The sequence below is a fragment of the Rhinolophus sinicus genome, chromosome 7, assembly GCF_057876585.1.
Source record: "Rhinolophus sinicus isolate RSI-liver-muscle chromosome 7, RSI-T2T, whole genome shotgun sequence".
NCBI lineage: Eukaryota > Metazoa > Chordata > Mammalia > Chiroptera > Rhinolophidae > Rhinolophus > Rhinolophus sinicus.
The window spans coordinates 48,231,244-48,246,791 of record NC_142507.1 but is presented as its reverse complement, the minus strand read 5'-3'; the positions used below and the strand labels follow the sequence as shown (position 1 = coordinate 48,246,791).

The 15,548-nt window shown below is 40.0% G+C and overlaps 1 protein-coding gene across 7 annotated transcripts in view; it reads right to left on the bottom strand.

Moving 5' to 3' along the window:
* The window catches only part of TTF2 (transcription termination factor 2), a 36,358-nt gene that overhangs the window by 20,703 nt on the left and 107 nt on the right, over positions 1-15,548 (bottom strand). For 2 of the 7 annotated variants that reach the window (XM_019730607.3, XM_074318615.2), the window contains exons 2-8: positions 15,398-15,500; positions 13,477-13,563; positions 5,175-5,241; positions 3,329-4,321; positions 2,894-3,008; positions 2,361-2,546; positions 342-469 (exon numbers count right to left, since the gene is read on the bottom strand). In XM_019730607.3, the coding sequence (XP_019586166.3) occupies positions 342-469; positions 2,361-2,546; positions 2,894-3,008; positions 3,329-4,321; positions 5,175-5,241; positions 13,477-13,563; positions 15,398-15,500 (1,679 nt within the window). Of the gene's footprint in view, positions 1-341; positions 470-2,360; positions 2,547-2,893; positions 3,009-3,328; positions 4,322-5,174; positions 5,242-13,476; positions 13,564-15,313; positions 15,501-15,548 lie in introns of those variants that run through there. The other 5 variants (XM_019730608.3, XM_074318614.2, XM_074318618.2 and 2 more) reach the window with 5 other exon arrangements.

Here is a 15,548-nt window from a genome sequence, read left to right as displayed (position 1 = left end):
GTCCCAAATGTGGATCAAAAATACAGTTGACCCTGAACAATGTGGATTTGAACTGACTGGACCCACTTATATGCAAATTTTAAGTGGACTCATGCAATTCAAACCCATGCTGCTCAAGGTCAACTGTATAACTTTATGACTGTTAGAAAAAAAGTGGTGTTTTTTTCCTCAATGCTAAACAGAAAAGGACAAAATACAGCAAGGGAAGCTACTAAAGCATTATCTATAGGAATGACACACCAGAATGGCGCTCTGCCCAGCAATCTCACAGCGGTCGCCCTCTTTACGGGGGTTGGGACTCTGTTTTGGACACTCTGTACCATGACTCCTCCCTGGCTCACCTTCAACCCAGCTGGATCCTCTGCCACAGCTGTCTCAGCAGGACACGACTCCAGTGATCGATGCAGCTCAGCAATGGCTTCGCTTGTGATTTTCCACACAGCGTAAAGGGGATCGTGGTTCGTAGGGCCTGCAAACAGATAGGAGTTACCTAAAGGTGTCACACGTATTGTCCTGGCTATAGCTGCAAAAAGGCATTTCGTTATTTGCTGATTGATGGCTCTGTATGGACTAAAAAGTCCTTTTTTTTTTAATTTATTTTTAATTATCGTTGATATATCATACTAGACTAACATTTCTTGCCTCCCGATTCTCCTAGCCTCACAGGCTCCTCTATCCTCATTCTGTCTGCTTTTTTTAATCACATAAAAAACTGTTATAATAAAGGACAAAATAATAGAAAATCAAATGAAAAAGATTAGATAACCTATTAAATTTTTGGTAGGTTTTTCTCTTCTAGCTTTGAAGAGATGGCAGAGAAAAGGTCCCTGGGGCTGGATGCAAAGAAGTCAGCACAGGAAAGGTCAAGCTGGGTGAAATTCAGGCAGAGAGGGACAGACCGCCCCTGGAGAGCGCGTCACCCGATGACTGCACTGCCCCGGGAAACACTGCAGTGCTGGGAGCTCTCGCATTCTACATGAAGGACCTCTACTCAAATGCAGGCATTTGGTTGCAATTTTAGGGATGAAGGAGCCAAATAACAGGTTACTAGACCAAAACCGTGTTTCCCTGAAAATAAGACCTCGCCAGACCTTCAGCTCTAATGCGTCTTTTGCAGCAAAAATTAATATAAGACCGGGTATTATATTATATTATATTATATAAGACCCGGTCTTTTATTATGTTATGTTATGTTATGTTATGTTATGTTATGTTATACCCAGTATTATTATATTTGTTATATTTATTATAATTATGTTATGTTATATTATATTATATTATGTTGTGTTATATTATATTTTAGATCCGGTCTTATATTAATTTTTGCTCCAAAGGACGCATTAGAGCTGATGATCTGACTAGGTCTTATTTTCGGGGAAACACAGTACACATTAACCATTAAAATGTTTTTAACTGAAAAATTATTTTAATGGAATTCTTTCCAACACCTAGCACATACTTGCTGACCTTAACCATCTAACATAATTTAATTTCCCTCCAGGCGACTCAGTCGCTGTTACGATTACAGAATGAGGCTGTAACATAGCAACACTCTCCAAACAGCCCTGCGCACCCATCCCCACGCTGCTACTGTAACAGGCGCACCTTCTGTCCCCATGGAGACTGACCTTAGCTCCATCTGGCACCGAGTCTATTTCTTACCCCCTTGCTAACTGCTGCTCTTCAGCTTTCTCCCCTGCCTTTCTTTCTCCCTGTTTGCTTGCTTCTCTCCTTTTCTCTTTCTCTAGCTCTTGCAGTTCTCAACTGGGTGAAAACTAGCTTTAGTTTTGCTAGTCACTGCCAGCCAACCTGAGCTCCTATCTTACGTCAGCACACCGACCCATCGTATTACACATCTGAGGCTCTACCTGGCATCTTCATTCCGCTGTTACTTCTGAATTCATTATTTTCTAGAAAGTTCAGGATGGAAACACTCAGCTATGTAGGGTGTTACTGCTCTTGGTGGACCTATCAGCCATTGGTCTTCACTCATGGCATTCCTTTGCTCTGCCTTCACACACACACACAGACACTCACACACAATACAAATGTAACTGCTGGTCTACCTACCTTACCTCATCATGATGTGAGTTCAAGTTTCATCCACATTTTCTAGATGACGCCCACACACCAGCCACTGGGCAATGATCAAGGGCAATGAACAAGGCAGACACAGTCCTGCCCTCACGGAGATCTACAGAACACTGTGCAAAGCTCGGCTACACATCACAATCTTCCTTACACGGGCAACTCAGAACTCGGGGATGGCGTCTCCCTTCACACGGCACAAAGACATCTACGGGCAGCACTGAGCTCACAGGTGGAGCTGCGCACCACAGGGCCAGGCCCTTGGGTCTTACCTCCAGAGCACTGCCTGGGCTGTCCAGCAGCTTCCTGGCAGGCAGCCATTAGTCCTCGGGAGCCCAGGGGCTGGGGATCCTGAGCCTGCAGGGGTTTGGGCGGCACCAAGTGGGGAGGGTTACTCGTAGTTTTGGTGGAGTTACTCTGTTGCGGTACTTGGCTGTTATTCTTCTCATTAATACCTGCTGAACAACCAAGGGAAGAACATTTTAAAGTTCAGAAGAGTGAAGGAATTATATGTGTGAGGTGAGGGCCAGAGAGGGTGGGATGACCACCATTCCACTCAGCTGGGGAAGGCTTCCTAGAGAGCGCAGGATTTAAACAGCTGCACAAAACAATGGGAAAGAGAGTTGAGTCCACAGGAAATAAGAGAAAATTTTTATAAGTCACAGGTGTAATTTGAAAGAAAGCTCAGAACAGATAATAAAATGGAAAGGTGAATGAATCACCGTATTCTTTATCAAGATGGCGTCTCAAACGTCTCTTGTAAAGTTCATGCAAACCCCAAGTTCTGGGGCGTAAGTCACTTTACCTTGCTCTGGGGAGAGGGCGAGAGCACTGAGCGCTTCCTCCAACTCCTGAATTTGCTTGAACAACTTCTGACCCTTGTCTGGAAGCACCTGGACGTTCACCGATGCCAGGGTGCTCTGAAAAACAGGTGCAATAAGATGGATCTCTCAGCTCGAGTTGTGAGCAAGACAGCTTCAGATTAAAATACCTACAATGCTAGAACTCTGAAATTATGGTCTTTGAACGACTATGTGTGTGAAAACCAATACTTTTTTTTTAAGCTGAGCTGACCTATCCATCCTGAAAATATAAACACAGGAAAAGGCAGAAACTAAGCACCCACCTATAAAACCTTTCTCACACTAACATCTCTTAAGTCATCTGTGGGGTCCCATATCCACCCAGAGCAAGCAAACAATGCTCTGACCTGAAAGAAAAGACAGAAGTCAGCAGTTACCTTCTTTTGTTTCAGTTGTGTTGTGAGGTACACATGTTGGGCGGCTGGGTCTGAAGGTTCTACCTCCTTGGAAACCCCTGAGGCAGGAGACGTTTTCCTTTGTGCACTCTGACTAGGGAATTCACAGCTGTCCTTCTGTGAGTCCAGAGTCCTATCAAAGAGCAGGGGGCTTTCTGGCTGACAGGAAACAAAAGCATCGTCATCTTCCTCACTGTCACCACTGCTTGTGTCAGCTCCTCGCCTCTCCCCCAGGGAAGGCCCGGTGGCTGGCAGTGCAGACTGAGTGGCCAATCCTTTTGGCACAGGCACACCATGGGTCTCCGATGGCACCTGGAAATGCCCCTGGAGCCGCTTCTGGGTGGTCTGCATGCTTGGGTTGTCCTTTGCCTTTGTTTCTCCAGGCTCCCAGCTCTTGGGGGGCTCCTTGTTGAGGTGTTCCCCTTTCCGGGGCTTGCTTATCGGGTTCTGACTGTGAACAATTTGAGGCAAAGGCTTGGTTTCCTTTACTCTCAGAGATTCTGATTCTTTGGACACATAATAACTCCTGCCATTTGATTTCTCCTGAAGAGACGCAGGAGGTTTTCTCAGCTCATTCCCATGGCACTGTTTGGATTTAATCTCAAAAAGGTTTCTATTGTGTGTCCCTTCAGTGTCCTTTGCTTCACACTGAAGCTCTGTTTTCTTCTCTTGCTTCTTCTCTTGAACTGCAGATTGTTTTTTCTTTACCACCAGGCCAGATGAGACATCTTTCTCCTTCCAGCAGTTAGATTCAGGCTTCTTTTCCTTCGTTTGATCCAAGAGTGGATCCCCCTTTTCCCTTTGCTTATCAGCCATCTTTTCCTCATCACCACCTTTGGTGAACTGACTCCAGAGAGATGGTTCTTGATTCTTGTCAAGTACCTTGAACGGGTTTCTCTGACTGGAAGGATAAAGAAACGGCTCCGATGCATGCTGAGACTTACTGGTTACAGACTGTTCTTTGGAATTAGGATCCTAAAAGAAAAAGAAAATAATCAATATAAACATTAATGCAACCCTCATATCTAGAACGCCTCTGTTCAGAGGAAATGGAAATGGAGTAAAAGCAGTCCAATGTTTCTGAACATGGCCGGGACCGTTTCTGCCTCTAGAGGAGACTGTGCTAAACTCACGACGTATTACTTTCTTTACAGTGCTTTCAATCCTTGGTTCCTTCTCTACCCATGATCACCACTCTTCCAGGCCTCAATGAAACACAGTGACCAAATCAAAGTGCGTGTACAATAGCAACAAGCCACAACCATGTAGTTTTCATGAGAAACTATTCTCTCAAGATGAACTTTTCCCCAAACTTAAACAAGCTGCTTTGAATTTGGCTTTAGGAAGGTTTCACTGCAGGAGTCTAGAATCCTAAGTTTAGTAGAATCTATCCCTCTACCAAAACAAGTCTTGTCACCTCCTTAAGTCTAGTTCCTCACAGACTGGGTATCTGCAGGGTTTCTCCTCGTTCTCACATTCCAGGAGCTTAAGAATTGTATTCAGCTTATACCAATATCAAGGAGATATCAGTCTATAAAAGGATGCTGAAGCTAGTCAAGTAAATCTAAATTTCCCTAAGTAGGATAATATTGACTATAATTAAGACCTTGAAATGTATTTAAGTAAGTGAAATATGAAGCAAATACTTAATTCTTGAATATAACCAGTCCTTTGAATTACAAGTCCCAACAGGTTCTATCAACTGCCTTTCAGAGACAGGATGACAGAGACCAACCAGTTTATGGTGGACGTCAAGGTCTTTGCAGATGACGCCACAGATTGAACAGTCTTCACACAGCCGGTTTAAAAGCAGGTGAATAATTCCTACCTGCCATGGGACAGTTCCACAACACTGCTTCCCCTCAGCCTTACTTCTACTGCATCGGAAGAACAATCTAATGAAGTATAAAACACAAATAATCAAGGCCATGAAAACCCATTAAAACAAGAGATAAACTTGCTTTATTTAAATCCAAGAAAACATTTTACAACTGTTTGATATTAGTTTTCAAAGGTCACTTGAAACCAATTACTCTCGTATATGTACCTTTAAAAATTCTCTACTTGCACAGGGTATTTATAAGGGCTGAGAAGTGAAAGAATAGAGATGTTATGGTAACCAGAAGGGATTCACTGGTTTATTCTTTTTCCTCTGTAAAGAATGACTGAAATGAAGACACTGATAAAGAGTGGCTGCAAAAATCAGAAAAAGAGACATAACCAGACATTCTGTTTCCCTGAATCTGGTCAAACCCCTAGATCCAATTACCAACTTACAGGAAATACAAACAGAGGAATACAAAACACTAGACCATGGGGATCTAATCTGCAAAATCCTGACAGTGGGAAATGATATATGACAAATAACTTGATTCCTTTAGCAGATAAATCACAAGGGAGAAAAAAAGATGAAGCAAACTTAGAGACTTAAAAGAAATATGTATCAATTGCAATTTGTAGACTTTATTTGTATCTTGATTTAAACAAATAAAAAACTACCAAAAATAAACTATTTACGGCATTCATGAATCTACTGGAAATTTATAATCCAACTGGTTTTATTTAATTTTTTTATTATTATTTTTTTAAATTAAAGTTTATTGGGTTGACAATTGTTAGTATCCAACTGGTTTTAAAAAACAAAAAAGAGTTTGTATCTTTTAGAGCTACAAAAATATTTATAGGAGAAATTATGTTTTCTAGGATTTGTTTCAAAATATGGCAGGAGTTGGGGCATGGAGCCGGTAGGGTACACACAAGTATGAAATAAGATTAGCGATGAGGTGGTAATTATTGAAGATCACGTGCCACATTAGTCTATCCTGTCTACTTCGGCAATCTTCCCTTAAAAAAAAAAAGAAGACTGAATACAGACTTATATATCCCAATACAAGTCAGTCCCTACACACCCAAACACAGCTTGCATTCCAGTGACGCAGACGTGGCTACACTGCCGCATTCCCAAATTAAGCCCTACATGCTCCAGCCTACCAGACTTTGTGTGTGTACCTCCCTCCATCCAAAGGATGCCCTCTTTATCCCTTTGCCTACCATCCTCCCCATCACCAGCTGTTAACACGTCCCTCAATGTCTAGTTCAAGCCCTATCTCCTTTGCAAGGTTTCCCCACATTCCCTTCCCTGTTCAGCCACTGTACTGCTTCTGTATTTGTGTTGCATTTAGTTGCATTACATTTGTACCTGTGTGTCTGCCTGACTGCCTGATTTTCAAAAACTGGAAGGCAATAATCGTATATGATCTCTTTATTCCCAACTATGCCTTGACTTTTATACATAATAAAGTATTAGTGAATTAAATAGAACCATTTGATTTTTTTCCTTACCTAAAATAACACCTCAAAGATTTTTTCAAAAAGCTTTTAAAATACATATTTTATTTAATGTTTAAATAGGTAATATACTCACTCAACCAAAAACTATAAAGTGGCAGTGGTAAGTACCCCCTCAGCATGCTTTCTCTCCTTATTTTTTATATATATATATTTTACAACTGCACAATTTTCCACTACATGAATGTTCCATTATTTATTTAACCAGACCCTTCTTGATGGACAGTTTGGTTGTTTCTAATCTTTTACCATTAAAAGCAATGTCACAACGACTACCTTATACACGTCATTTCACATGTGTTTTAATATACCTGTAGGGTAACTCCTTATTTCTCATATTGTGTATTAGTGCCTTCTCTGTTTTTCTTGATCTTTTAGCTTCTGAATTTTATTCCTTAGTTCTCTTTTTGCTGTTTTCTAACTCACTAAGTTTAATTTTTACCTACATTAATTTCTTTTCTGTTTCTTTCAGTTTAATTTCTTGTTCTTTTCCTAACTTCTTAAATGAGTCCCGTGATATACAACAGGAATCATAATAGTCTGAGTCCTAACTAAAAATGAATCCTGAGCAGGTTCCAATACCTCAAGGCCATTACTTCCCCTGGACATATAGGCAAAGCTAACAAGCCCCAAATGGACAAGTATTCCATAAAAGTCAAGCCCCTCTCATACAAATTCACAATTTTCCCATTCAAGCTCACAATTTAAAAAAAAATGTACTGGTCTCTTTCATTTTTCTCACTGCAATAGGCTATTATAATGAACTTAGGTTAATAAAATTTCTGAAATGCTTTGAATGCATAAAAATTCAAAGTACTGGCTACTATTACGGAGAACTACTAACCAAAATAAATCAAGAACAAATTGCTGATGTTACTTAAAGTGTACCAAGTACTTCAAATTTACTGCAAGAACATTTCATAAATACCATCTATTTTAAGGCCCAAGCCATGTATACTTCAGAAGGGCAAGGTTTGGAGAAAGAAGGAATAAAACAATGCACACCGAGTATCTATTAATACTACATGCAAATAATAAGCACAGCACTAAAAATGCTTTTACTTACATTTTTATTAAAATCAATGAGAATGATTTTGTTTTCAGAATAAAAAGCTTGTTATGTTTATTAAATTGTAAATTAACAAAAAAAGCAATTGAACTATATTCTCATAGAGAAAGCAAATACTGATTCTACTAAGAAGAATGTAATTTCTGCAGTGTATTACTTATTTGTCAGGACATAGGTTATAAAGAGTAGTAAGAAACCAGCTAGGGGAAGCCAGACCTGAGCAATTCTATCTTCTTCACCAAAAGGAAAATCCTCCCTTCTAACCAAAGGCTGACTGTTCCGCCCAGCATCACACTGTCAAGTGCGTTTACTTCGGCCAGGCTGCGACTCTCAGGTTCCACAAGCGTCCTCTGCTGGGTCACATCCCAGCCCAACTACATAATTATCTCTAAAATGAAGACACTTTATTTGACTGGCCCCTGTGGCATTTTCCTTTTCTGTAAAATGGCTTAAAAAACAAAACAGAAAAGCACCTACCTCACATGGTCACTGTGAAGCTCAAATGTATTACTAACACATGTAAAATGAAAGAATCAGACCAAGGCCTGACCCATATTAAGGACTCAATAAGTAACAGCAATCATTGGTCCACTCCTGCTGACCACCTTGATTATTCCTATGTCCACGCTTCTGCTCGTGGCCCAGAACACGTCCTTGTCCTTTTCTCTATCCAAATTTTAAAGCTCATTCCAGGCCAAGTTCACTCCACTTCCTCAGTAACCTTCATCAGCCTTAATAATCCCTTACTGTGGGTCTTAGTCACAGAAGCACCTGGCATTTGAACACATCCGATTTAGCCTTCTGACATGTGCAGGTCGGACCGCTCACAACCTTCTGAGGTCCAATTCTTATTATCCCAGTTTTATCGCAGGGCCCTTACGAATATGGGTTCACTTCTTTGTATGCACCAGCAGTGGAAAAACATAAAGCTGGATTTCTACCTCATTCTTTCACCCTAAAATTCCAAGATGGAACAAAAATATAAATGTAAAGAATGAAACTTTAAATGTCCTAGGGGAAAAAACAACAACAGATGAGTATTTTTTTAATTCTAAAGTGAAGGCTTTACTAAGCATGACATAAAACTGGACAGCTGAGATAAAGAATCAGTAATTTCAACGACATAAATGTTTTGAACTTCTATATGGTAAGAATACTATACGTGAAACTCTAAGACAAAAAGCAAACTGGGCAAAGTAATTGCTCTACATATTACCAAGGGCTAACACCCCTCACACACAGGATGACGTCCACTGTACAGCACTGGGCACGCTCGCTGCTCTGCAGCATGTAAGAACTGGCTTTACTGAGGGGGTTCTTCAGGGGTTGGTGGGGCCTGTGGTCCTTCGGGCTCAAGCCCAAATGCTTCTCTGTCATCAGCCCAGATAATCATCATTGGGCTAGATACGCTGCATGCCACTTTTACCCAAGAACTAACCACACAAGTTTCTAGACATACAAAGACTCAAGTGTTATTCAAAAGGAAATATCTTGAACATTCCAATATAACCAGTTCCTTAAAGAACTAAAAGTTGTTTCACCTATTTATAGGCAAGAGTTGTTGCATCAATTTTGACCCCATACCCTTGAGAAGAAAAGGTACAAAGGCAGGGTGTAGGGTGAGAGGGAAGAAGAGAAGAACTTGAATTCAGGAGTTCGATGACAACGTACGACACTTGTAAACCGAGGTGTGTCACTTTTACTTAGTAAATCATTCACGCAAAGGCAAGAGTGCTGTCCTCTGATTCTGAGTGACTATCATAGCTTTCTAATGGCCCAGACACAGAGGGCCATGGCCAAAGGGCCCATCAAACGCTGGTGAGTGGCACCATCTGGTGTTTAATTTAGAGAACTGCACACAAATGCAGCTACACTCCAAGGTATAAAAATAGTGGACAGCTCAGCCTCACCTTGGCTCACACCTCCCCTCCATACTCCATGGCACCTGGGTCCTAGCTAGGCTAAGCTTTAAATATAATGGCGTTAATTTGAGAATGAGAAGTACTTCAAGTTCTTAAAAAGAAAACCCAGTTTTGGGAAAGGAAAGACTGTATTCCCTGAGGTCATTTTCCAGAGTCCAGTTCTGGCTGTCTTACTGTCTCAGAAGAAAGTCATCATCCATGCCTTCATCTATTTCTGCTTAAATTTCCAGCCTATACCACCTGATTTTTGCTGTTGTCTTCTGTTTTTAATTTACATGTTATTGAACTCTATTTTGTTTGTCCTAAAACAATCTTTTTAAAGCTCTAATACTTCCTAGTAATAGTGGTGGGCTAAAAGAATTCCGCTCAGCATACCTTTTCTTCCCATTTTAAAACAATGATCACTTCTCAGCTTCCTCTACCTCGTCAGAAGAATGTTAAGTTCTCAAAAGTTCTGTTTAACCTAAACCTTCCTTCAGAGCTGCACTCACGTTTTCCAGCTGCTTTCACATATACGTAAGATATGAGTAGTTCAAAGCTCTGTGTTAGCCCCACATCTTAATCCTCCACTGTCACTTTTCCTTCCTTGTCTTGCCCCAAACCCCAGCTTAGCAACCAACCGTTCACTGAGCCCTGACACTGAGCCAAACGCCAGACTAAGTGCATCCCATACCTGACCTCACTGCATCTTCACAACCCGGGAAGTCAGGACTAGTCCTGATGAGAAAAGGGGGAAGGAACATGCTCTACCAGGAAATGCGTCTTTCCAATTCTCTTTCAGCAACTTTTCCTCAGGCTAGGAGCACCCAACTCCACTGCCATTGCCTCAATCCAAGGCCATCTTTCACTTAGGAAAGTGGGCGTATCTGGAATCAGTCAAACCTAGGTTTGAATCTTAGCAACGCCACTTACAACCATGGGTGCTCAGAGTCCTTTCCTAACCTCTCTGAATGCTTCCTTATGTCTGTAAAGCAGGCGTACTGAAACCTATCACAGCAGATTCTAGATAATAAGAGATAATGAATATGCCATGAAACAGGCATTCGATAGTAGCTATTATTTCAGTGGTCCTCTTGCCTCCACTGTCTTCACTTTCTAATCTACCCTCCATAGTTCTTTTTTTAATGCAAATTGGATTTAAAACTTTTCAGTGGTTTCCTACCATCTAGGAGAGTGTTTCTGTATGGTAGAGGCCACCAGTAGCATGCAAGTAGTTTTAGATGGGAGGAGGACATTCTGATTTCATGAACTAGAGGCCAGCCCGCCCCACTGTACCAGCAGAAAACAATCAATAAGTTAACTTTTTACAAATTCCACTTACAACAGTATCAAAAAAATTAACACCAAGGACTAAATTTAACAAAAAGGGTACAGAACTCCATAATGAAAATTATTCAACAATGCTACGAGAAAAATTTAGTCATAAATGAATATACCATACTCATGGATCAGAAGTTCAATATTAATGTCAGTTCTCCCCAAAATGATCTATATAGATTCAATGTAATCTCAATGGGGTTTTCTGAGGAAATTTTAAAAGTCGATTCTACATTTTATATGGAGATGCAAAGGACGCAGAAGAGCCAACCTTGGAAAAAGAGAAAGTTGGAAGACTCACAGTCTTATCTGATAGCATTAAGAATAGGCAAACGGATCAATGGAACAGATTAGCAAGTCCAGAAACACACAGGGGTCAATTGATTTGTTTTTTTACAAAGGTGCCAAGAATTTCCATGGAGAAAGAAAAAAACAGTGCTGAAACAACTGTACAACAGTCACTCTACATTACATGGAAAAACAAACTTCTCCTCCTAGCTCATAAGATACCCCAAACTAATCTTAGGTAGATCACAGACTGAACAAAAAAAGCCATAAGAAAAACTATAAAACTTCAAGAAGAAACTGCCGGAGAAATTTGTGGTTCTTAGATAAGCAAAGATTTCTCAGAGAGAAGACAAAAAGCACAAACCATTAAAAAAATTATAAATTGGAGCTTATGAAAATTTAAAATTTCTGCTTTTCAAAAGACAGTTAACACAATGAAAATTACAGACAGGAGAAAACATTCATAATACATATATCTGCCAGAGGACTTGTATAGAGAATATATAAAGAACTCTTCCATCTCAAAAATAAAAACACAACACAATTTTTAAAATATGCAAAAATCCCAAAAAGTTACACTGCATGATTCCATTCATACATTATTTTTGAAATGACAAATTTTTGAAAGGGAGAGCAGCACGTGGTTATATCAGGGCAACAGGAGGGAGAGATCCTACGGTGATGGAACTGTTCAATATTTTATGAGGTGGTGAATACACAAAACTCCACACGTGATAAAACTGCATAGAACTAAATGTACACACACACACACACACACACACACACACACACACACAAACTAGTAAAATTATCTTTACAAATAAGATCGGTGGACTGTGTTAATATCAATATTCTAGCTGTGACATCATACTAAATTTTGCAGAATGTTACCATTAGGCAAAGTCCACAGGAGCTCTCTCTACACTAGTCCTTATAACTGCCATGGGAATCTACAATTATCTCAATTTCAATTAAAAAATTTCAATTACAAAAATTTCAATTAAAAAAAAATGGGCAAAAGACTTAAACAGATACTTCACCAAAGAAGATGTACAGATGGCAAATGAACACATGAAACAAACTATACTTATTCATAATAGAATTTAACTCTGTAATAAAGAATGAATTACTGATAACATACAGCCACTTGGATGAGTTTCAGCTATTGTTACATGAAAGCCAGACACAGAAGAATACATACAGTATAAATGAAAACAGTGGTTGCCTATATGGGGAGGGATTAACTAGAAGTGGTGGGTCCAATGACCCTTAATGGGGTAATAGAAATATTCTGTGTTTTCACTGGGTTCCTGGTTATTAAGGATGGTAATATACATATCTCAAAACTCAACCCGTTGAATACTTCAGATCTGTGCATCTTATTGCATGTATAGCTCAATTAAGAAAAACAGTAGTACAGACAGTACCCAGGCGTGTAAAAATTGTGAAGATGGTACTTGAATGCCTCTATCTTGGAGGGAAAAAAAAATCAATATGGAATATACAAATTCTGAACTGCACAGGATATCGTATAAAGACCATCCCATCTGCCCCCTGACTTTCTGGCCAGACTTATCTTCTGAAGTCTCTACTCAAATATATGCTGAACTGTTACCAAACCAAATACTTGCAATTCCCTGTTACTTCATGCCTCTACCTACCCAAAGCAGGGTATTAATCAGTCAAATATGACCCTTTTCTTGTCCCTAGTGAATTCGTACTTAGCTTTCAATACTCATGACAAATATCATCTGCCCTCTATATACTTTCCTGCCCTTCTGAGTTTCCATAAAAAGAAAGGGAAACTAACATGTATTGAGTACTTAACATATAGTAGACATTTTTATACATTACCACGTTCTACTAAAGAATAAGAAAGTTGACAAGTTAGTGCAAGTTAATGACTCTTGGTGGGCTGGTGTTATTGGCTACTAGAGAGTTGGAGAGAAACTAAGGTAAAGCAGTTTATCCTGCCATTAATCAGAGGTCAGGCTTCTCATTAACCAGTTGCTCAGCAGTGAAAGAGTGGCAGCTCAGAAGATATTCAATTCATATAGAAATACAGTTTGTTTTTTAATAATGCATTTTAAGAATTGTCAATCCTAGAAAAACACACCTGGCTCTAACTTTTCCAGGCAAAGACAAAAAAGAGCAGATATACTTGGATGTTCCTTTTGGACACTTACTTATATTCTTTCGTGCCCTGCAGTGGAAGTAAACCCTGAAGCTCTACGACAAAGTCCGCATGCAATAAACAATGAGAAACAGGAATGCTGGAGGAAAAAAATTGAAATTTTAAGAGGCAAAGATCAAAAGACAACATCCTAAAATTAAATCCAAACTCTGGGATTTAAAGTCTATGTATGACCTCCATTGGGTCTGTAAATCCCACATTTTATGCCAATGTGCATTCCTCTGGGGAAAGGGTCCACAGCTTTCATTTTCTCCCCCCCCCCCACATAAAGCATGACAGTAAATGTTATCTTTTTCCTGATGACTCAGAAGTTTAAAACTACATTGTTTTATGCAACCTCTGCATTTTGGTACCTCCGGAATGACTAAGGCTAGCTGGGAATTTTCCTTTATTAACGTGTTTGCTGTCGGTATTACTCATATGCCTATTATAGTAGTGCACTCTACTAATTTATTCATGTTTAGCATAAGTCTTTTTAACTCCTCTCTTCCAACTGCTTATTATGAGAGAATTTATATATGACATTTGAGAGTAAACAGATTTGAGTGAAGATCAAAAATACTCTCGGATGACTTGTGGCACATTTTTAGTTTGCTTATATTTTGGTTACCAGACATATTCCAAATAGATCAAGTTTATCAAATTACTGTCTTCAAGTTAAATATTATTGTACTAGTTTGTAGAGCAGTACATTTGTGTAAATGGGACTCTACATAAGGCTATGTTTCTTCTAATGTGAGTCTTACGCTACCATTAGTGCTTAATTCCTGAGTCTGAACATGCTTTCATGTTTCATGAAACTTGAGTTAGGTACAAAACCTAAGACGCTCAGTATAAAAATTAGAAATAAATAGTAAACTTTAACATAATATTGTTCATCGCTTATTTTTGGTTGGTCTCTTCTATCTTTAGATTTGACACTGTTTCACTCAAAATCATTTTGTACTGTATTAAAGCGAATTCCAGTAATTTCTTTCAAATAAAAAACACAACTTAGAAGTATAAGAAAATATATTCTCTAAAAACATTTTTAAATCTTAAAGTCTTTTACTTAATTTCAAAGCACAACAGACACAAATGATCTAAATCACCTAGAGAAACAAAAGAAGTTAATATACATGTTGAAAAAATACTTTATTTTCTAGTGTTATCTACTGCGTGCCTTACATGAGATGGAGAAAAGTAATTTTTCTCTACCAATTTCAGTAGAGAGCAGGAAAAATGTTTAATGATGTGACAGTTTTAAAGTTCGTGAAGAGACTGGACAGCTGGTACTACGATAACATCACCACTTTATGGAACAGTATTAAATTTTCCCACTTTAAAACAGGTGTTTAATACTTCTGGGTCCCAGCTTCCAATTGTGTAGAACTAGGGTGCTGAATCGGATACCCGATTTTCTTTCCGCGTTAATCCCTAACCTAACTTGTTTCTTTGGATTACCCATCTCCCTTTGAATTCAGAGAACCCTGTTTTAAAAAGGGGCTAATACTCTGACCACCGGAGTGTTTTAACCTCAACTATTGAAAAACCAGCTCGGCCTGAAGCTTGTCCAGAACAGGAACCAGCAACTCTCCACTATGCCTGTTACGTCCTCACTTAAATGGGGTGGGGGTGGGGTGGCCCTGCCTGGGCAGAAGCCGCCAAGTCCTGACGAATAAACAACCAAGAGCTGGAAAGGACCAGATGATCCAGATGTGGCCGAGCCTCCATTCATACGGGTCTCGGCGGCTCCAAGACGGTAAGTAACCGGTCTCGATACACAGCAAGCGGGAGCGGAGCGTCTCCCGGACACGCCAGGCTGTCCTGAGATTCCCAACTACTCTCACCCGTCCTAGTCCCTGTGACGCCGAGCGGCCGAGAGCCGGCGGCCCCGCGCGGTGGCAGGGAACTGTCCCCAGCTCGAGACCTACTCAGTGGCCCGCACGAAGTTGCAGGCGTCCGCCCGGCAGACGTAGAAACTCTTTCCTTTATTCGGCCCATCGCGGACGCCGGTCTTCAGAAAGCAGCTCGTCCCTGAGGAGACAAGGTCGACAACAATTACGCCGCGTTAGATTCACAGAC